We start from the raw sequence: 23,784 nt of genomic DNA, 5'->3' as shown, positions 1-23,784 counted from the left end.
ATTTGAGTAAGATTCCTTTATTTAAAAAAGTTATAATCAAATTTAGAATTGAAAAACAGTCTCATTTGTGCATGAAAAAAAACAGAAAAAAAGAAAAAGAAAACAAGTTTATTGTTTAAAAAATGTTTGAATAAAAATAATAATCAATTACGTTCTCTTCTTTTATGTAGGTTTCCTTTATGGTATTGTTTTTTTGTTATTTTGAATTCAATAAATAATAATTAAAAACAAGTGTCATGTAATGTACACAATACCATCTTATTCTTAGCAGTTAAAGCTATCTAATTATGTTTTCACATCAATGAAGTTAAGTTTGAGGTATTATATTGGGGAAAGTATTAAAATAATATTTTTGAAACTGTACAGCTTTGGGGCAAATTAAGTCCTGGTTTCTAAACAACACAAATGTTTTGCTGTACTGTTGTTCTTTTTCACACAATTCCTCACATTAGTGCACATCATACTTCAATCTTCTAACTCAAAAACGAATAATATGCAACTCCTTTATTCTAAAGCTGAAATTCATTTTTTAAATATGCTATCTATTCACTCAAATTCATACTCTAAACTCATACTTTGAATACACAATCTATAAAATCAAATTCATACTCATTCACTCATTCCTATCCCAGCATACAATGGTTGAAAGGCAGGAATACACCCTGGACTGGTCGCCAGTCCATCGCAGGACACACACACCATTCACTCACACACTCAAATCCACGGGCAATTTAGACTCTCCAATCAGCCTCACCTGCATGTCTTTGGACTGCGGGAGGAAACCCACGCAGATCCAGGGAGAACACGCAAGCCCACTGCACCATCCATGCCGCCCACAAATTCTTGCTCTACAAACTCAATATATAAATAATATATTCTATATTCATTTGGCTTTTTGATCATGAAAAGAAGTTTTTTTCCAAAGGGATGGACCAACTACAGAAGACAGGTTAGACAAAGCAATCCCTATAAATTGCCAGTTATCCATAGCCTTTAACACGTCTAGTTCAAGACAAGCATAGGCTATGTAAGTAAAGTTACATCAAATCATGAACTACAGTGAGGATTTAAAGGTATGGTAAAGAGCTGCAACATCAAAATGAAGATCTACGTTCCACAAAAAAAAAAATTCCACAACGGAAAGAGCACCATAGACACAAACACACACACGCACACACACACACACACACACACATATACCGTGGTGTGAAAAAGTGTTTGCCCCCCCCCCCCCCTCCCCCCTCCTGATTTCTTGTTTTTTTTTTTTGCATGTTTGTCACACTTAAATGTTTCAGATCAAACAAATTTAAATATTAGTCAAAGACAACACAAGTAAACACAAAATGCAGTTTTTAATTGAAGGTTTTTATTATTAAGGGAGAACAAAATCCAAACCTACATGGCCCTGTGTGAAAAAGTGATTGCCCCCTAAACCTAATAACTGGTTGGGCCACCCTTAGCAGCAACAATTGCAATCAAGCGTTTGCGATAACTTGCAATGAGTCTCTTTCAGCGCTGTGGAGGAATTTTGGCCCACTCATCTTTGCAGAATTGTTGTAATTCAGCCACATTGGAGGGCTTTCGAGCATGAACCGCCTTTTTAAGGTCATGCCACAGCATCTCAATAGGATTCAGGTCAGGACTTTGACTAGGACACTCCAAAGTCTTCACTTTGTTTTTCTTCAGCCATTCAGAGGTGGACTTGCTGGTGTGTTTTGGATCATTGTCCTGCTGCAGAACCCAAGTTTGTTTCAGCTTGAGGTCACAAACAGATGGCCGGACATTCTCCTTCAGGATTTTTTGGTAGACAGCAGAATTCATGGTTCCAATTATCAAGTCTTCCAGGTCCTGAAGCAGCAAAACAGCCCCAGACCATCACACTACCACCACCATATTTTACTGTTGGTATGATGTTCTTTTTCTGAAATGCGGTGTTACTTTTACGCCAGATGTAACGGGACACACACCTTCCAAAAAGTTCAACTTTTGTCTCGTCAGACCATAGGGTGTTTTCCCAAAAGTCTTGGGGATCATTAAGATGTTTTCTGGCAAAATTGAGACGAGCCTTAATGTTCTTTCTGCTCAGCAGTGGTTTTCGTCCTGGAACTCTGCCATGCAGGCCATTTTTGCCCACTCTCTTTCTTATGGTGGAGTCATGAACACTGACCTTAACTGAGGCAAGTGAGGCCTGCAGTTCTTTGGATGTTGTTGTGGGGTCTTTTGTGACCTCTTGGATGAGTCGTCGCTGCTCTCTTGGTCGGCCGGCCACTCCTGGGAAGGTTCACCACTGTTCCATGTTTTCGCCACTTCTGGATAATGGCTCTCACTGTGGTTCGCTGGAGACCCAAAGCTTTAGAAATGGCTTTATAACCTTTTCCAGACTGATAGATCTCAATGACTTTCTTTCTCATTTGTTCCTGAATTTCTTTAGATCTCGGCATGATGTCTAGCTTTTGAGGATCATTTGGTCTACTTCACTTTGTCAGGCAGGTCCTATTTAAGTGATTTCTTGATTGAGAACAGGTGTGGCAGTAATCAGGCCTGGGTGTGGCTAGAGAAACTGAACTCAGGTTTGATAAACCACAGTTATGTTTTAACAGGGGGGGCAATCACTTTTTCACACAGGGCCATGTAGGTTTGGATTTTTTTTCTCCCTTAATAATAAAAACCTTCATTTAAAAACTGCACGTTTACTTGTGTTGTCTTTGACTAATATTTAAATTTGTTTGATGATCTGAAACATTTAAGTGTGACAATTATGCAAAAAAAAAAAAGAAATCAGGAAGGGGGCAAACACTTTTTCACACCACTGTATATATACACACACACACACATACACACAGACACACATACAAATACATACCCACCCACACCCACATACACACACAAACATGCATACATACATACAAACACACACACACACACACAGACACGCATACACACACACACACCTACAAACACATACCCACCCACATACACACACACAGACACACACATACACACACACGCATACACACACACACACACACACACACACACACACACACACACCTACAAACACATACCCACCCACATACACACACACACACACACACACACACACATACAAATACATACCCAGCCACATACACACACACGCACACAGACACGCATACACACACACCTACAAACACACAGACACACACATACACACACATACCCACCCACATACACACACACAGACACACACATGACACACACATACACACACACACACATACAAATACATACCCAGCCACATACACACACACACGCACAGAAACGCATACACACACACCTACAAATACATACCCACCCACATACACACACAGACACAGACACACACATACATACACACAGACACGCAGACACACACACACACACACCTACAAACACAAACCCACCCACATACACACACACACACACACACACATATACACACAGACACACAAACACACACATACACACAAACACACACATACACACACACACATACAAATACAGACCCACCCACATACACACACACACACATACACACACACACGCACAGACACGCGTACACACACACCTACAAACACATACCCACCCACATACACACACAGACACAGACACACACATACATACAAACACATACCCACCCACATAAACACACACACACACACATACATTCTGTTGCAGTATCCTACCCTACTAACCTTTTCATTGCAGTTATCTACCGTCCTCCAGGGCCCCTGGGAAACTTCCTTGATGAGCTAAACACCCTTCTCAGCTCCTTCCCTGAGGATGGCACCCCATTGATTCTCCTTGGAGACTTCAACATCCACCTTGAAGCCTCCCAGGCTGCTGCCTTCTTACCGCTAATCCACTCCTTCGGCCTCTCCCTGCAACACTCTCCTCCAACCCACAAGGCGGGCAATGTCCTAGACCTTTGTGACCTTTGTCTTTGTGAGGAACTGCTCATGCTCCGATTTCACGGTTACCCCTCTGCATACATCTGATCACCACTTCATCTCATTCTCCCTCCTCTCTGCTGCCTTCGACACTGTGGATCACTCCGTCCTCCTGTCCGCCCTGTCAGCAACGGGCATCTGTGGCACAGCCCTGTAGTGGATTGAGTCCTACCTCTTAGGTCGCTCCTTCCAGGTTGCCTGGGCTGGTACGGTATCGACACCTCGGCCCCTTGCCACAGCAGTTCCCCAGGGCTCAGTCCTCGGCCCGCTTCTTTTTTCTCTTTACACTCGTTCCCTTGGCCCTGTGATCACTGCACATGGGCTATCCTACCACTGCTATGTGGATGATACCCAACTCTTCATCTCGTTCCCACCATCTGATACACAGGTTTCTGCCCGTATCTCTGCTTGCCTGAGTGACATCCAGAGCTGGATGGATAACCACTATCTAAAGCTCAACCCAGGCAAGACTGAAATGATATTCATTCCTGCTAATACCTCTCCCCACCTGGATCTCTCCATTTTCCTCGGGGATACCACACTCACGCCGTCACCCAGTGCAAGGAACCTCGGCGTGGTGATGGACAGCAGACTGTCCCTTTCCAAGAACATTGCGGCGGTGACCCGGTCATGCAGGTTCTTCCTATACAACATACGGAGAATCTGCCCCTTTCTCACCCCCTACTCGACCCAGCTCCTGGTCCAAGCGATGGTTCTGTCCCGCCTGGACTACTGCAATTCCCTCTTGGCTGGCCTCCCAGCGTCCGCCATCAGACCCCTCCAACTTATCCAGAATGCAGCAGCTCGTCTGGTCTTCAACCTTCCCAAATACTCACACGTCACCCCCCTGCTTATTTCCCTCCACTGGCTGCCTGTCATGGCTCACATCAAATTCAAAACATTGGTGCTAGCCTTCCAAGCAGTTAAGGGGTCTTCCCCAGCTTACCTACAAAAAATCATGCCAGACCACTTCGTTCAGCCTCCACAGGCCGCTTGGCACCTCCCCCTCTCCGAACCTCCACCACACGCTCACGACTACTGTCTGTTCTGGCTCCACGGTGGTGGAATGAACTCCCCGTTGAGGTCAGAACTGTACAATCTCTCCCCACCTTCAAATGCAAACTGAAGACACACCTCTTCAAGCAGCACCTCTCCCCAGCCCTCCCTACCTCCCTGTGATCCTTAATTGTTGTCTTTGTGATTTACTTTGTGTTTTGGTATTTTTAGTTGGCTAGGTAAGCAGTATTTGGATCGTTAAGTTTGGTAACTTTTTGCTTTGTTGTTTGTTCATTTGTTGTTTAAAAAATAAAAATAAAAAATAGGCCCTGGTCCTTATCTTTGTTGAACAGGTAGCAATTGAAATTGTACTTCCCTCTAGGGTCTTTCTGCGCACTTAGCCCTGGTTATGGGTATGCACTTTGTTGTACGTCGCTCTGGATAAGAGCGTCTGCCAAATGCCAATAATGTAATGTAACATACATACAAACACACACACATACAGGAATATACAAAGACACGCGCAGAGACGCATACACATGCACATACAAACACACGCAGACAGGAATATACAAACACACACACAGAGAGGCACACACCCACACATACAAACACATGCAGACACGAAGACACACATATACAAGCACATAGTTTTTTGTTGTTCTTCTTCTTCTTCCTTTCCATCATGACAGAAGGTTGTAGGGCGGCCTGTAGCGTAGTTGTTAGGGTAAATGACTGGGACACGCAAGGTCGGTGGTTCTAATGCCAGTGTAGCCACAATAAAATCCGCACAGCCGTTGGGCCCTTGAGCAAGGCCCTTAACCCTGCATTGCTCAAGGGGAGGATTGTCTCCTGCTTAGTCTAATCAACTGTATGTCGCTCTGTATGAGAGCGTCTGCCAAAATGCCAATAATGTAATGTAATAATGTTGTCAAATCATACAGGATTAGTAGAATTTGAAGAAAAGATATATGCTTGCGGCGGCACGGATGGTGCAGTGGGTAGCACTGCCGCCTCACAGCAAGGAGGTCCCGGGTTCGAATCCCCGTCGGCCGGGGCCTCTCTGTGCGGAGTTTGCATGTTCTCCCTGTGTCTGCGTGGGTTTCCTCCGGGTACTCCAGTTTTCTCCCACAGTCCAAAGACATGCAGGTTAGGCTGATTGGAGAGTCTAAATTGCCCGTAGGTATGAGTGTGTGTGTGCCCTGCGATGGACTGGCGACCTGTCCAGGGTGTATTCCTGCCTTTCGCCCAATGTATGCTGGGATAGGCTCCAGCCCCCCTGCAACCCTGTTCAGGATAAGCAGGTTCAGATAATGGATGGATGGATGGATATATGCTTGCTATGTCTTAAATTGGGAAAGATAAATCACATTTCATCCCATTTTGGACCATCACCGTATGACCCCTTAGGGGAGAAATACAATTGATCAAGGTTAGAGGCAGTCAACCCGGAAGGATTTCTACAGACAGCGCTACAGAAGAAGAATTCGAAAATCTACGCAACAATATATACACAGGATTAAGTGCTGTGGCGCTTCACAGATTTGATCCATTTCTTTGTCGCGTCACAAGGGGGCGCCACATAAAATGGCAAAACTGCTGTTCACGTTTTTATTCCTACCACGGATAACTGAAACATACAACGCAATGCTCGTAAGTAATGAGAATTTATGCTTTATTTCAACGTTGACCACACGAAATATTTTAAATAAGGAGGCAGTGGAGGAAAGTAAACATGATCAATACTAAGATTTTCCAAAGCGTTAGGCTATTAGTGCTTAACTCGTGAGCTGACGATTATAAGATACTGAGGTTCAGAGATTCCAAAGTGAATGGACTCCAAGCAGAAACGGCTTTTGAATTTGGCGGTTTGTCATACTTTTAAACAGTATTTTTGTATTTTGTATTTTTTATTTAGTGCCCAATGAAAAAATGACATTCATGACAGCAACGTCAAAAATGTCCGTTTTAACAGTAAATATCTTCATCGCATATTTTAGCCTGTATATTATCGATACTATTCTTTCACTGTTGTGTTTCTTATCCAGGCGCAGCACAGGTTTCGCAACAAAGTGGAGCCACTGGAGGTCTGTGGCCATTCCCCTCCTCAGGTACGTTGGACTGCAAGATTCTTTTCGAAATTCATAAACGTTTTTAGAAATACGAGGCTATTGTTTCAGCACACACCCTCTTACGCGGATGGAAACATGTTGATCCAAAATGAACTCCAAAATGACACCAGGGTTTACAGGAAATTTGAACATGCTAAGAAGTTGCAGAATTTCCCCAAAATTAAAGTTTGAGGCTGTTTCAAATAGAAATGGATAGTTATCTTATTTCATGTTCTATCACTTCAGCATTTTATATTTTTTAATGGACTCGTGACTGTTCCGAGTTTCGGACCGGGACGCTCAGTACAGAAAGACGTTTGGTGAAAAGTAACTATTTTACTTCATCTGACAGATTTACGTATTTTAAGGATGACAGCCTTTAATGGACCAGTTGTGCCAGCTCTTTTTTTGCCAACAGTGTTTAATATTTATTTTTGGATTTTCACATATATTGTACAATCACAATAGCACTCAGTACTCCAAAATAAGATAAACGTAGGAACAAAAAAACAGATTATTGCTGGGCATCACAAAACGTCAGGGAAACAACACTTCAAGAGAGTGAATTGGCACTTAGTGAATAAATAAAATAAAATACAAAAAAAACAGAAAGACCAAAAATAAAAATGCTACATTATATTAATGGAGAGGAACTCAATCTCAAAATAGAGAAGAAACGGTTGCCTGACATTATGATTCTTGTGGGTGGAGCCCCGGGCAGTGAATTTAAGCTGTTAAGTTTAAGATGGGATATTACCTCCTCTAGCCAGCGCCTGTGAGATGGCGGCATAACTTTCTTCAACGAAGGAGTATCAAATGTCTAGTAAATAAGGTGGAAAATGCTGGTAAGTTGTTATTGGTCTCTCCTGCAAGACTACAACAAACAACGCAGTCAATGGGTTAGGATTAATAACTGTAGTACACACATATGAAAAGGGACTAAATACCTGTCCAAAATGGGGTCAGTTTGGGACATAACTAAAACATATGACTGAGGCTAGCTTGGTCTCGAATGCACCTGATACAGGTTGGGTCTAAACCTGCGTAGAGTTTGGCCAGCTTACTCCCAGATAGATGTAACCTGTGCAGGACTTTAAACGGCAACCACCCATGTCTAATGCCAACAGTGTTTTAACATTGGATGATAAGTATAATCTACTAGGGGGTACATTTATAACTGCACCACTGCTATATTCTAACTGGTGTCCTATTTTGCTTTGCCTTCCAAAAAAAAGAGGGAAAGAGAGAAAGAGCAGGAAGAGAGAAGGGAAATGGAGGCATGGATGAGACTAATTGAGAAAGAGAGAAAGAGGAGAGAAAAAGAGAAAAGAGAAGAAGAGAGAAAGCAAGTGCAAGAAGAGAGAAAGAAAAAAAGGCTGAAGAAAAGAATTCAGGAGATTGAAAGAAAAGAGCAGAAGGACAGGAAGGCAGCGTTAAAACGCTTTAGGAAACATGAAAGGAGGATTGAGCAAAAGGAGAGAAGAGAAAAGAAGGCCAAAAAGCTGATGGGTGAGCAGATAAGGAAGGAAAGGGAGAGGAAGAACATCCTTGAGAGGGAGAGAAAAGAAAACGAAAGGGCAGAGGAGAAATGTCGAGTGGAGATAGAGCGGAGGAAAAGGCAGGATGAGGAGAAGAGAAAAATACAAAAGAGGGAGGTACAGGAGATGGCCAGAGTGATTGAAAGGGAAGAAAAGATGAGGCAAGCAGAAGAACTGCGGAGGAGAGAGCAGGACATGAAGATTAAGTTGCGGACAGAGAGATTGAAGGAAGCCTGGGATAAAATGAAAGAAAAAGAAGAGTTGAGGAGAGAAATACAGGACAAGATAATCGCAGACAAGCTGAGGAGGGACTATCAAAAGCATGAGAGGAGGCGAGCGGAGGAGGAGCTGAGGAGAGAACTGGGGAAGAGGAATATGGAGGAGAAGCAGAGGAAGGAACAAGAAAAGGAGGATAAAATGCACATGAAGGAGTTGATGAAGAAAGAGAGATTAGATGAAATCCAGGACAAGTTGGAGAAAGAGAAACAGAGGAAGGAGAGGGGAAAGCAACTGGTGGAGATGAACAGGGAAGAGAAAGAGAGCAGAACCCGAGAAAAGTGGAAGATGGAGAAGGAGGTAGAGGAGGCAAAAAGGCAGCAAGCGGCGGGTAAACGGATGGAAAGGCTGAAGAAAAGGGAGGAGAAGGACAGGAGTGAAAGGGAAAAAGAGGAGAAGAAAATGCTTCTGGCAGAAAAGAAACAGAGGGAAAGGGAAGAAAAGGGTAAGCAGGAAGTGGAGAGGAAATTAAAAGAAAAAGAGGAAGAGCAAAAAAGATTCGAGGAATGGAAAAGGAGAGGAAAGGAGAAAGACAATCTGGAGAAGTTGAGGAAAAGGAAAGAGAAAGTGGAGAAGATGAAAAGAGAGGAGGAGAGATGGAAGAGAGACACACAAAGGAAAATTCTGGAGCAGATAAGAATAAAAGAGGAAGAGATGAAGAGAGAGGTTGAGAAAAAGAGACGAGAGAAGGAGAAGAAGAAAAGAGAAAAGCTGAGGGCAGCACAGGAGAAAAGGAAAATGAAAGAAGTGGTGGGGACAGAGGGAGGAGAGAGAGAGAGAAAATACCGTCATAAAAAGAGAAGGAAGGAAAAAGAGGATCTGGAAGGGGAGAACTCTAAACTTGAGGAGGAGAGAGATGGTAGTGAAAAGGAGGAGAAAATGGAAGAGATGGAGGATAGGGGAAATCGAGAAAAGGAGGAATCAGACAACGAAGGGGGGGATTCAAAAAATATAGAAAGAGGCCATAAAAAGAAAGAAAAAAGAAGATTAAAATCAAAGAAGGCAGATGGAGTGAAGGCCGGAGAGACAAAAGTCAAAGGCAGGACCAAGAAAAATGAAGGAAAAATGTAATAGTCATTTAATTCATGAATTAAATCGGGGGAATGTGTTAATGCATTATACAAAACACATTATTAAAAAAGTATACTGAGGGAAAAAAAGAAAAAATATATAAAATGAATGAAAAAAAAAAGATTGATAAAAGAATCTACGTTTCCATTATAGTATTTTGTTTTACTTTGTTTTTTATGTCTGGATGTTTTAGTCTTAGTGTATCAATTAAAGAAAAAAGAGAAAAATGAAAAAACAATCTTGATAAAAAATATTTTTAGATTTTGTCCTTGTCCTCTTTTTTTCCTCTCCTCTTTTTGGATTATTTGTGTAAGATTCCTTTATTTAAAAAAGTTATAATCAAATTTAGAATTGAAAAACAGTCTCATTTGTGCACGTAAAAAAAAAAAACAGAAAAAAAAAAAAGAAAACAAGTTTATTGTTTAAAAAATGTTTGAATAAAAATAATAATCAATTACGTTCTCTTCTTTTATGTAGGTTTCCTTTATGGTATTGTTTGTTTGTTTTGGATTTTTTTGTTCTTTTGAATTCAATAAATAATTATTAAAAACAAGTGTCATGTAATGTACACATAATACCATCTTATTCTTAGCAGTTAAAGCTATGTAAATATGTTTTCACATCAATGAAGTTAAGTTTACATATGAGGTATATTGGGGAAAGTATTAAAATAATATTTTTGAAACTACAGCTTTGGGGCAAATTAAGTCCTGGTTTCTAAACAACACAAGTGTTTTGCTGTACTGTTCTCTTTTTCACACAATCCCTCACATTAGTGCACATCATACTTGAATCTTCTAACTCAAAAACAAATAATACTCCTTTATTCTAAAGCTGAAATTCATATTTTAAATATGCCATCTATTCACTCAAATGCATATGCTAAACTCATACTTTGAATACACAATCTATAAAATCAAATTCATACTCATTCATTCATTCCTATCCCAGCATACAATGATTGAAAGGCAGGAATACACCCTGGACTGGTCACCAGTCCATCGCAGGACACACACACTCAAATCCACGGGCAATTTAGACTCTCCAATCAGCCTAACCTGCATATCTTTGGACTGCGGGAGGAAACCCGCGCAGACACGGGGAGAACACGCAAACTCCGCACAGAGAGGCCCCGGCCGATGGGGATTCGAACCATCTGTGCCACCCACAAATTCATACTCTACAAACAAATAAATGATATATTTAATATTTATTTGGCTTTTTGATCATTAAAAGATATTTTTTTCCAAAGGGATGGAAAAACTACAGAAGACTACAGAAGACAGGTTAGACAAAGCAATCCCTATAAATTGCCAGTTACCCATAGCCTTGAACACGTCTAGTTCAAGATAAGCATAGGCTATGTCAGTAAAGTTACGTAAAATCATTAACTACAGTGAGGATTTAAAGGTATGGTAAAGAGCTGCAACATCAAGATGAAGATCTATGTGCCACAAAAAAAAGATTTCCACAAAGGAAAGGGCACCAAAGACACAAATACACACACACAAGTAAGAGTTGAAAAGAAACAGACACAAATGCAAACAATTTAGGAGTTTGTTTGAGCAAATTAATTTATAATAAAGCAAGATGCATATAAACATGTAAACAAAGAATGCAAATGTGTATCAATTAGTGCTAATAAAATATATAGATTTTAGCATACTTTGTCAAATGGGGTACATGTTGTTTACAGAGCTGCTACTAAGCAGCATTCAGCTGCTTCCACTCTCCTCCAATGGTCAGGAACACAAAGTCAATCCATGATCCATTCATCCATCCATCCATCCATCCATTAAATAACCCGCTTATTCCTTGTCAGGGTTGCGTAGGGTGCTGGAGCCTATCAGCATGCATTGAGCGGGAGGCAGGCACCCTGGATAGGCCAAGACAAAAAATGAAATCCCTGATAATGTTTCCCTGATAAGACTCACCCCATAGCAGTGACATCCACTACACAGTGTTTTACAATTAAATTTGAAATATTCCTTTTCTTCAGGGCTAGAAGTTGAGCCCAACAAGAGGATGCAGCATGATTGGACCAGATATCTGTACAGAAAGAAGCCTGATGAGGACGAGAGGGTGGCGGCAGCATATGGGGGCGGACAGAGCAGCAGAGGCTAGTTTGAGCCGAGGGCTCCTCACACTGTAGGGTCCATCCTCAGTTTGTTTGTGTTCAAATGGCTTTGACTTTGATATGTTTCATCTGCTTCTTCCCCAGCTTCTTCTGTTCTCTACGGTGGACAGCATCCTGAGAAAGAGCATTTTAACCATCCTTTAAATACCAATGACATTACATACACAAAAGAGGCAACAACCTGTTCCATGTGCAAAAGAAAGCTAACCTCCCTCTATGGACTACAAAGTGCCCCTTCTAACACCACACACTCGGAAACACATTCAAACTCTCCATCACTTCATAATATTTATACCCCAGCATTATTCTACCCCTGATCATACCCCACCCACATCTTGGTTATCCCTTCACCAATCATCTTTTTTCAGTTCATATAAATTGCCATTTTAGCTTCGAGTCCAAGAATGAAATTAAGAAACTGGCACTTTGTCTGTAAAAGTTTCCCCCAGTGAACAAAATAAATTCTCACAGCCTGTGAAACAAGGAAAAACTGAGAAAGAGAGGGAGAGATTGAGGGAGAGGGAAAGAAAGAAAGAATAGAGAGACATGGAGAGTGAGGGGAGGGGGGGAGACAGGGAGAGTGAGAGTGAGAATGGGAAAGAGAGAGGGAGAGAGAGACAGGGAGAGTGAGAGTGAGAATGGGAAAGAGAGGGAGAGAGACAGGGAGAGTGAGGGGAGGGGGAGAGAGTGAGAGTGAGAATGGGAAAGAGAGAGGGAGAGATGTGTGGGTGAAATTAAGTTTCCATCCAAATATTGAGCAAATGTTGCCAAAAAGTAGGCAAAGGAAAATGTGAATATGTGTGTGCTTCCTTCAACTACGATGAATGTGACTTAGGTCCTTGTCATGTCATCATTTATTCAAAAAATCTGTTTCCTTTGCTCTTTATCACATCTCTTTGTAGATACACCACTTCAGCCAAGTGAAAAACTTAACTGGTTCTTTTTCTAAATGTCCATAAAAATGGATGGTTGGATAGGGCCTGATCCAGTACTTGTTAGTACTTGCAGTTGCAGCTCCTCACCTCCAGGCGGCGCTGTCTCTCAGGGTCCTCTTCCTTCATTATCTTCTCCTGCTGGACCCTCCTCTTCTCTTCACGCCGCGTCTGCGCCGCCTCCTGCCGCTGTGCGTGCGTCTGCTTCAGGAAGTTCTGCTCCACGCGCATGCGGTTCCTCTCCGCTTTCTGCCTCCCCTACAGACCACGGAGACACGTGTGCAGTGCACATATACACACACACACAGACACACAATCACACACACACACACATACACACACACACACACACAGACACACATACACACACAAACATATATACAAACAAACACACATACATACACATACACACACACACACACACACAGACACAGACACAGACACGCATACACACACACATATACAAACACATACCCACCCACATACACACACACGCACAGACATGCATACACACACATACAAACACACACACATAGACATGCACATACAAACACACGCACAGAGACGCATACACACGCACATACAAACACACACACATAGACACGCACATACAAACAAACGCACAGAGACACATACACACGCACATACAAACACACATACATACACACATAGACACGCACACACACAGACACACAAATGCATGCACACACATAGACACACATACACACAAACATGTCAGAGAGTGCCAGAGAGACATCCGCAAAAAAAAAAAAAAAACACACACATACAGTCAAAGAGAGACATCTACACACACACAAAAACACTCACACAAGAGAACACTGAAGAGACATACTGTACATAGACACACATACAAAACCATGTGTTGTGGTGGTTGAAAATCTGCATTCACCTCTTTGTTGAGGCGAAACTTCCTGATCTTGTCAATGCTGTAAAGAACCATGTCCATGAGTGGAAGCAAGGCATCCATGTCTTTGGGAGATGTGCTGCCCATCCCAGGCACTGCACGCACATAAACAACATCACTATAATCAGATAGCCTCCAACATCACAAACCTCATTGTAATCAGAGAACCTCCAACATCACAAACCTCATTGTAATCAGAGAACCAATCTCATTGTCTGATGGGTTTCAGAGAACATCCATCCATCCATCCATTATCTTAACCCGCATATCCTGAACAGGGTCGCGGGGGGCTGGAGCCTATCCCAGCATACATTGGGCGAAAGGCAGGAATACACCCTGGACCGGTCGCCAGTCCATCGCAGGGCGCCCACACCATTCACTCACACAGTCATACCCATGGGCAATTTAGTCTCTCCAATCAGAACTAACCTACATCTCTTTGGACTGTGGGAGGAAACCGGAGTACCCGGAGGGAACCCACGCAGACACGGGGAGAACATGAATGGAGAGCAGCCCTGGCCGACTGGAATTTGAACCCAGGACCTCTTTGCTGTGGACATTACCAATCTCATTTTATGATGGGTTTCAGAGAATCCCCATGATCAATGTGACTGTGTATGAGCAGAATCAGTAAACCTCAATGACGCCATTGAAGTAGATAAGCCCTTGGACCTTTGTTTTAATGTAAATATTTTGCATTAATGTTTATGGCAGTGGGAGAATATTGTGTAACTGCAGCAGCAATCACTCAAATTCACTGTTCACGATCAATCTGTATGTTAAAAGATCAATACATATATGTTATGAAGAATATGAACATATTCTTCTTTGTAGAACTGCTTTATTTCAGACAAATTGGTAGGTTTTTGACCATTAACTGCCACAGCATCTCCTTGTGTCACATATAGTCTTGGCTTACCAGGCATATGATAAATATGAACTAACCGTCTACATATTTATCAATAATGTATTCATTGATAAATACCTTCTTACCATTAAATGTAAACAGAAGTGTTTTCTTGGTCTCTGGGAGTTTTAAGGGCTGACCATCCCTGAAACACAGCAGTGAAACCTCACGTCTCCTTTCCACACACCACACACCCCATTTCCACACACCACATACCCCACACCACACACCCCACACCACATACCCCATACCACACACCCCATTTCCACACACCACATACCCCACACCACACACCACATACCACACACCACATACCACACACCACATACCCCATTTCCACACACCACATACCCCACACCACACACCACATACCACACACCACACACCACATACCACACACCCCATTTCCACACACCACACACCACATACCACACACCACACACCACATACCACACACCCCATTTCCACACACCACATACCCCACACCACATACCACACACCACACACCACACACCACACACCACACACCACATACCACACACCCACACACCCCATACCCCATTTCCACACACCACATACCCCACACCACACACCACATACCACACACCACATACCACACACCACATACCACACACCACACACCACATACCACACACCACATACCCCACACCACATACCACACACCACACACCACATACCACACACCACACACCACACACCACATACCCCATTTCCACACACCACATACCCCACACCACATACCCCACACCACACACCACATACCACACACCACATACCACACACCACATACCACACACCACATACCCCACACCACACACCACACACCACACACCACATACCACACACCACACACCACATACCCCACACCACACACCACATACCCCATTTCCACACACCACATACCCCACACCACACACCACATACCCCATTTCCACACACCACATACCCCATTTCCACACCACAAACCCTATATAAACCACACACACCCTATACACACCACACATCTCCCATACATACCATGCACCCTCTATATACACACCACACACCCTATACACACATCCCATGTCCACATCACACACCCTATATACACCACAAATCTTCTATACACACCACGCACACACCCTTTCCACACTACACATATTAGCTAAGCCATGCCTGTAGTCTGTGTCTCACATACTCTTGTATAAGCTTCGGGCCAGAGAACTGGTCTGAGAAATGGATGGACTCGATCTTGTCAGCATGATTGATGAGGTAATGGACAATCTGAAAGCATGGGTGGTGGCAAGAGAGAGAGGGGTGAGAATGAGAGAGAGAGGGAGAGAGAGTGAGAGAGATCGAGAGGGAGATAGAGAGTGATGGCGCACTTGAGGACGAAGGAAAGAGTACCTTGAAATAGGTAGGCCTAAAAACTCCTGCCTACCATAAGAACAGAGAATATGTGGTCACTGTATGATAGGTGAGGTTGAAACTGAGGTGCACTTCCTTCTAAATTGCCAAAAATTTGGGAAAAATACAGTAAGAAATATTAAAACAACATATCCCCAACTTCCTCGATTTAGAAGAGAGCACCATACTGTCAATAGTCTTGGGGGAGTGACCAACAGCATATATTGCAGCAAAATATGTGTCTGAATGCCATGCTTTGGCAATAAAAACGCACATTTTGTCATGCCAGTAAAGCAATTTCAAAAGGGGGAGACATCCAGGACTGGCCTCTCTTCTGCATATTGAAATAGATTAATAAACAAAAGGCAGATAAAGGCACAATTACAAGCCTTGAATAGGCACGAGTATCATACTGGGAGTGAATTAGACGCCTTAGCCAGTAAAACAGGGTCACATTCTCTCGTCTCGTGTTTTCTGACAGAGAGCTGCAGGTTGGTCCGCCCCTACCTTGCTATCCAGTAGTCCCTCCGTCACCTCCCCCATCTCTGACAAGATAGCCAGGGACTCAGGAAGGCCGTACTTAGCCCCAGACTTAGGCTTTTCACAGCAAAGTTCACTCTGCAGAGATCCAACAGAAAAACACACTCAAATCGTTAGCGCCGGTTGGGAATATGGTTTGTAATTTCAGTGAAACATGCCGGTCAAAGTTTAGTCGTAACTCGGCATCATTGTGGTATCAATAATTTGGTAGGCAGACTTTCCGGGATTGTGCTGTTTTTCTTATACAGGTGTGTAGAAAGTGCTTTGTGTATGTGAGAACTTTCAACCATTTTGTGTTGAAAATCTTTTTCTTGAGATACTATAGTACTGAGGACATTAGACAACGTGATCATACTACTGTGTATAGTCTCCTCCTCAGTCTCTCTCACCAGATCCTGCATCTCCTTCTGCATCCGAGCCATGACCTTCCTGTTTCCCACCGCAAATACAAACATGTCCATATCCTCGTCGTTCAGGGTGGCCTGCACATGCTGCAAGGAGGAAAAGAAGCAGCGATTCACACTGTATACAAGGGGCAGCCGCGATAAGATCCGTGCAGCGGTTGGGCCCTTGAGCACGGCCCTTAATCCCACATTACAGAGAAGGGTGTATGTTGGCCCTTACAGAGAAGGGTGTATGTCGGCCCTTACAGAGAAGGGTGAATGTTGGCCCTTACAGAGAAGGGTGAATGTTGGCCCTTACAGAGAAGGGTGAATGTTGGCCCTTACAGAGAAGGGTGAATGTTGGCCCTTACAGAGAAGGGTGAATGTTGGCCCTTACAGAGAAGGGTGAATGTTGGCCCTTACAGAGAAGGGTGAATGTTGGCCCTTACAGAGAAGGGTGAATGTTGGCCCTTACAGAGAAGGGTGAATGTTGGCCCTTACAGAGAAGGGTGAATGTTGGCCCTTACAGAGAAGGGTGAATGTTGGCCCTTACAGAGAAGGGTGTATGTTGGCCCTTACAGAGAAGGGTGTATGTTGGCCCTTACAGAGAAGGGTGTATGTTGGCCCTTACAGAGAAGGGTGTATGTTGGCCCTTACAGAGAAGGGTGTATGTTGGTCCTTACAGAGAAGGGTGTATGTAGGACCTTCCAGAGAGAGGTGTATGTAGGACCTTACAGAGAGAGGTGTATGCAGGACCTTACAGAGAGAGGTGTATGCAGGACCTTACAGAGAGAGGTGTATGCAGGACCTTACAGAGAGAGGTGTATGCAGGACCTTACAGAGAGAGGTGTATGCAGGACCTTACAGAGAGGGGTGTATGCAGGACCTTACAGAGAGGGGTGTATGTAGGACCTTACAGAGAGGGGTGTATGTAGGACCTTACAGAGAGGGGTGTATGTAGGACCTTACAGAGAGGGGTGTATGCAGGACCTTACAGAGAGGGGTGTATGTAGGACCTTACAGAGAGGGGTGTATGTAGGACCTTACAGAGAGGGGTGTATGTAGGACCTTACAGAGAGGGGTGTATGTAGGACCTTACAGAGAGGGGTGTATGCAGGACCTTACAGAGAGGGGTGTATGTAGGACCTTACAGAGAGGGGTGTATGCAGGACCTTACAGAGAGGGGTGTATGCAGGACCTTACAGAGAGGGGTGTATGTAGGACCTTACAGAGAGGGGTGTATGTAGGACCTTACAGAGAGGGGTGTATGTAGGACCTTACAGAGAGGGGTGTATGCAGGACCTTACAGAGAGGGGTGTATGTAGGACCTTACAGAGAGGGGTGTATGTAGGACCTTACAGAGAGGGGTCTATGTAGGACCTTACAGAGAGAGGTGTATGTAGGACCTTACAGAGAGGGGTGTATGCAGGACCTTACAGAGAGGGGTGTATGTAGGACCTTACAGAGAGGGGTGTATGTAGGACCTTACAGAGAGGGGTGTATGTAGGACCTTACAGAGAGAGGTGTATGCAGGAACAGGGGCTCACCACTTGGTCGCAGGCTGGCCTCATCTTCCAGGCCAGAACACTAAGTAGGTCCTGCCTCCTCAGCAGCTGCAGCACAGAGACACAGAGATCAGGACATGCTGCTGACTGCCTGCATCATCCTGCTGGACCGCAGGGCTATCCAGAGCGTTAACATCGATGTACTGATTTCTCTGCACTGCCACGGGAATTCACACAGGGCAACGGGGCAATCTGAAGGATTTAGAGCCTTGTGGGTGTGGGTGTGGGTGTGTGTGTGTGTGTGCTTGTATGTGTGCACATATATACCCTGAAGCTGGTGGAACAGCTCCCAGCTCAATATGGTTTAGCTGCTTGACCAGTTCAGAGCAGCTCCCAGCTTGACATGGTTTGACCAGCTCAAGTTGTGTTTTGAAACTCATAGTTGGTTAACCAGCTACCAGCTCAGATGAGCTTCCAGCACTAGCTGGTTGACCAGCTCATACCCAGATAGACCAGGGTATGATTAGCTTGACCAGCTCAATTTCCAAGCTGGTCAAGCCTGCATAGCTATATTTTAAAACAGGGTACATATGTTTTTGTGGTGTGTGTATGTATGAATGTGTTCAAGTGGTCATAATGAACAACAGAACAATTAAAAGACAGGAGTAAGGAGGAGAGGGACAGGGATAGAGAAGGGAGAGGTGGGGGGGGCAGGAACAGGAAGCAAACAGAAGGGACAGGAATAGGAAGCTGACAGAGGGGACAGGAACAGGGAGCAGACAGGGGGCAGGATCAGGAAGCAAACAGGGGGGCAGAATCAGGAAGCAGACAGAGGGGACAGGAACAGGAAGCAGACAGAGGGGACAGGAACAGGGAGCAGACAGGGGGCAGGATCAGGAAGCAAACAGGGGGGCAGAATCAGGAAGCAGACAGAGGGGACAGGATCAGGAAGCAGACAGAGGGGACAGGGACAGGAAGCAGACAGAGGGGACAGGGACAGGAAGCAGACAGAGGGGACAGGATCAGGAAGCAGACAGAGGGGACAGGATCAGGAAGCAGACAGAGGGGACAGAGGGGACAGGAAGCAGACAGAGGGGACAGGAACAGGAAGCAGACAGAGGGGACAGAGGGGACAGGAAGCAGACAGAGGGGACAGGAACAGGAAGCAGACAGAGGGGACAGGAACAGGGAGCAGACAGGGGGCAGGATCAGGACGCAGACAGAGGGGACAGGATCAGGAAGCAGACAGGGGGCAGGATCAGGAAGCAGACAGAGGGGACAGGAACAGGAAGCAGACAGAGGGGACAGGATCAGGAAGCAGACAGAGGGGACAGGAACAGGAAGTAGACAGGAGAGCGAGCGCAGGCGGACCCTGATCTGGACGAGCATGCCCTCGCAGCACAGGCGGCCTGAGCACCACAGGCTGTAGATGTGCTCGTTGTCCCGGAGCAGCTTCCCAGTGCCCAGGGCCTCTGCGCCGGAGCCATCGTCACCTGCGGATCAACAGGGCCGTGAGCGACGTAAGCAGGCCTTCCAAACAGGGCTTCCATGCCCCTCTGCCCCATTGCCTGCCACTACCTTCTCATGAACTGCACCAACTCGCAGATTAAGGGAGGAAAGAAAATGAAGACACTGGGCTCATTCCAATCGCTTGTTTTTTACCTCTTTTTTCTTTTCCTTACTCCTGACCCGGAAACCGATCAAAGTCTGCCATCTTTAAGGACATTCCAACCACTTAAATGTTCCTTCTAGGAGTTACAAGTATAAGTTCTGTAACTGTCTGTAACTGACGTGGTTTCGAACTGATATTTGAAGGAGCAAGAACATTCCATTTGCCTAATTGATTGATTGATCAATTTTCCTCAATCTTTTTAACAGAATGCAGGTTTGACTCATTATCTTAGATATTTCTTTCACGGCTAAAGAGGGTAAAACATCAGAAAAATTAAGAGCTTGCTATAATGCTACGATTGCAATTGGAAGCAGGACCGAGTTTGAGATCCACTGCCGAAGGCTGTCGGCTGACTGGCTGCTCCACCAGGTCCCCTCCCCGACCTACAGCTCTCACCTACAAGGGCAAAGTTTTTCTCCAGAAGCTCCCGGTGTGAGCTCAGCCAGGCCTGTGCCAGCCGGTTGTTTTTCTTCTTGCCGATGAGGTAAGTGACGATGTAAGCAAGCAGCCCCGTTACCAACATTATCTCTATGTAGTAATTCTCCCAGTGGTGCTGCAGGAGGGAGGACACCTGGTGGGGAGAGGCAGAATTACAGTTCATTCACAACCAGAGGACATATAGAGCGCTACTCAACTCCACGTCCTGCGGGCCGCAGTGTCTGCAGGTATTTGCTCCTACCGTGCCCTACGCCACCAGATTTCACTCATTATTTTACTTGCCTGGTTCACAGTTGACACGAATTCTATGCATGTTAAATCATAAATAAGACAGGGTAGTCCTTTAATCCTTTAAATTGTCTGAAATGTAATCTCTCTGCTTTGCAAATAAAATGCTATGCATCCAATCAAAGGCCATTATTGCTTAGGCATATAGCCAGACCCCAATACCCTATCCAGAATTGCAGATAATTCATCGTATACAGATTATTTTTCTTCCTGAAGTTGACCAGTGATATTCTTAAAATGTTCCAGAATAAGTAGCCATTTAATGGAAAATTAAACAATGGCAATTAATTTTGTTGAAGAAAATACACTTGACTAACATTGACAGAAGCATTTATTCAATAACAATGCCTAACAATAATTCAAACTCCCTTGCGTATCTGGATATGTATGGTATCGTGACCCCTGCATCAGGGTGTGTATTGTATCGCTGACAGTGCTCAGGCCTTATATTTACTTACTCTCCATAAAGGAAGGGAATGTTATGTCATGAGAGTAGTCCTTCAGAGATGCAAGCGGTCACACTGAAGTGTCCTGTGGCCTGAGCACTCTCAGTTCACCTCGATCCCCCAGGTGTGTGACACACTTACCGTCACAACGTTGAGAGGGTCTTTGAATGAGGAATACTCAAAGCCCTCAAACTCCTCAGCATCGTATTTGCTGTACATATCTTCATCCTGTGGGACCCAGGAGAGGAGAAATGTCAGATAGGAGTCGGTACACAGAGATGTGTTACAGCTCCAGCAGCAAGGTGCACCTCCTAAGCATTTTGTTAATTCGTCAGTCAGGTATTTCACAACAAAAAGACACACACAACATAAACCTGAGATAATATTCAACTACTACCAAATAGAAAAACCAGAATGAGTTTTGTTATTTTGTCATTTAAATTACCTCACAAAAGCCAGACCCTTTAATGTGTGGGCTATTGACACAAGTTAAATGAAAGAGTGGGCATTCCAGAGAATGTGGACCATGTGATGAACTTTATACGTTTATTAATGAAACAAATGCTTGTGTTGACATGCACCAGAGCACGTGTGCGGCCCACATGTTTGAGTCCCATTAGCTTGCCCCTATGCGCTCACTTCTATTTCCATGTTGTCAAACTCTTCCTGCTCCTCCTCCGGCACCTCCAGGTCCATGCTAGGCTCCTCCACCAGCCCCAGGGCAGGCTCCTCCCTGAGCTCCGGAGTACGGCCGGGCTCTGCCTCCACAAGCGTGCCTTCGGCTGCATCTTCAAACTCTGCAAAGTCATCGTCGTCAAACTCAGCCAGCTCGTCGCCATCGTCCCAGGTCCTGTAGCACCCCCAGGTGGTGTGCAGCAGCAACAGCAGGGCAGGGAGCAGGAAAAGCGTTTTCATGGCCTCAGCACAGGAACAGAGAAGAGCCAATGAGTAGTGCTGAGAAACGGAGGGGGTGGAGCTATAGAAAGAGCAGAAAGAGCAAAAAGGGGGGGGGGTGGGATGAAAACAACTGATAGCACACTGTGTATACGTTTTAAATAGTTCCAACTCTGCCCTTCTATTTCAGCAGATGGATGGAGATACTTAAGATTATGTCTGTGCACTAAGGGTTCCAAACCTCCCCATTCAAATCCCCACAGGGCTAGTAGCAGGTAGTTAATTGGATTAATTTGCAAATCCTAAGCCTTGGAATGTCTAACATGACCCAGTTTGGTGGCCTTTATTACAACTACAGTACTACAGTATGAACAATTTATTAATTACTTTATTACAATTACATTTTAACTGGTAGCAGTTTACAGAGCAGACAGTTCATTTACTACCAATAATAAAGTCCATGCATTATATTGTCACGCTGTTGCAAATTAATCTGCATAGCTAAGTGTTGCTAGTAACAATAAAGCCAAACACATATTCCACAGTTGCTTAATTTCTAGAGAGCCGTATGTCTTCTACCCTCCAACATATTTAAACCTCTATTCTGTAATGGCAGACGACTGCAAATGGTAGCCGTTCAGGAATTCTCACATCACTCTTTCAGCTCTTTGAAGTTGGAGTACGCTGGTAGTTGATCGTTTATCTCGCTAACAAACGTATTTAGGGAAAGTGCTATAATAAAGTAGCCTATATTGTAAGCAATGTACCCAAAGAACACTATGTCACGTTACATCCTCGACCACAAGAAAATAAACGTTAGTTAACTTTAGTTCACCACATACCTGTATCCAGTGGTCACGTCAATCTCACCCGTTACCAACTCCTTTGAGTATTCCTTAGCTTAAGCGTGCTTTCTTTCCCGTTTCGGCGTGGTTAGTGACATCCAATGGCCTACTAATGCTCTTCACTCACAGCTAAATCGCCAACGCCCGTACTCCCCACCTGTCATCTTACCACCATGCAATCCAACTTGATTTGTTGCGTGTCAGCGCATTTGGAGCGGGGATTTACATTTGTTCAAGTATTTACCTTGACAGATTGAATGACTGAGTGAATTGTGCAAAGTGTCATGTTTTTTTACACTTCCAACGAGAAAAATGACAGGCTTCTGAACTCGCTCTTTCAGTATCATTATTCTGATAAGCACCGGCGACCACATGATGTTTGAAATAGCATGTGCAATGTAAATGATATTAAGATCACATGGCTCAAGACATATCCTGTAAATTCCCCAACCACACAACGCAAACAACCACACATTACAACAATGGTATGCAGAACAGCATCTGT

General features: G+C 44.2%; 1 protein-coding gene across 1 annotated transcript; it reads right to left on the bottom strand.

The window, feature by feature from the left end:
• Positions 1 to 11,728: 11,728 nt before the first annotated feature.
• LOC133115347 (PAT complex subunit CCDC47-like) lies at positions 11,729 to 23,386 on the bottom strand. The gene is made up of 13 exons (XM_061225215.1): positions 23,277 to 23,386; positions 22,180 to 22,516; positions 21,682 to 21,768; positions 20,765 to 20,939; positions 20,068 to 20,189; positions 18,739 to 18,804; positions 17,198 to 17,299; positions 16,776 to 16,886; positions 16,060 to 16,145; positions 14,948 to 15,006; positions 13,940 to 14,049; positions 13,120 to 13,287; positions 11,729 to 12,211 (listed from the first exon to the last, which is right to left on the bottom strand). Exons 2-13 carry the CDS (start codon positions 22,453 to 22,455, stop codon positions 12,137 to 12,139), a joined length of 1,437 nt encoding a protein of 478 aa, XP_061081199.1. The 5' UTR covers positions 22,456 to 22,516; positions 23,277 to 23,386; the 3' UTR covers positions 11,729 to 12,136.
• Positions 23,387 to 23,784: the final 398 nt, after the last annotated feature.

This window comes from Conger conger, chromosome 16, assembly GCF_963514075.1.
Source record: "Conger conger chromosome 16, fConCon1.1, whole genome shotgun sequence".
NCBI classification, from domain to species: Eukaryota; Metazoa; Chordata; class Actinopteri; order Anguilliformes; family Congridae; genus Conger; species Conger conger.
The sequence above is the reverse complement of the archived record's forward strand: the minus strand, read 5'-3'. Positions and strand labels throughout refer to the sequence as shown.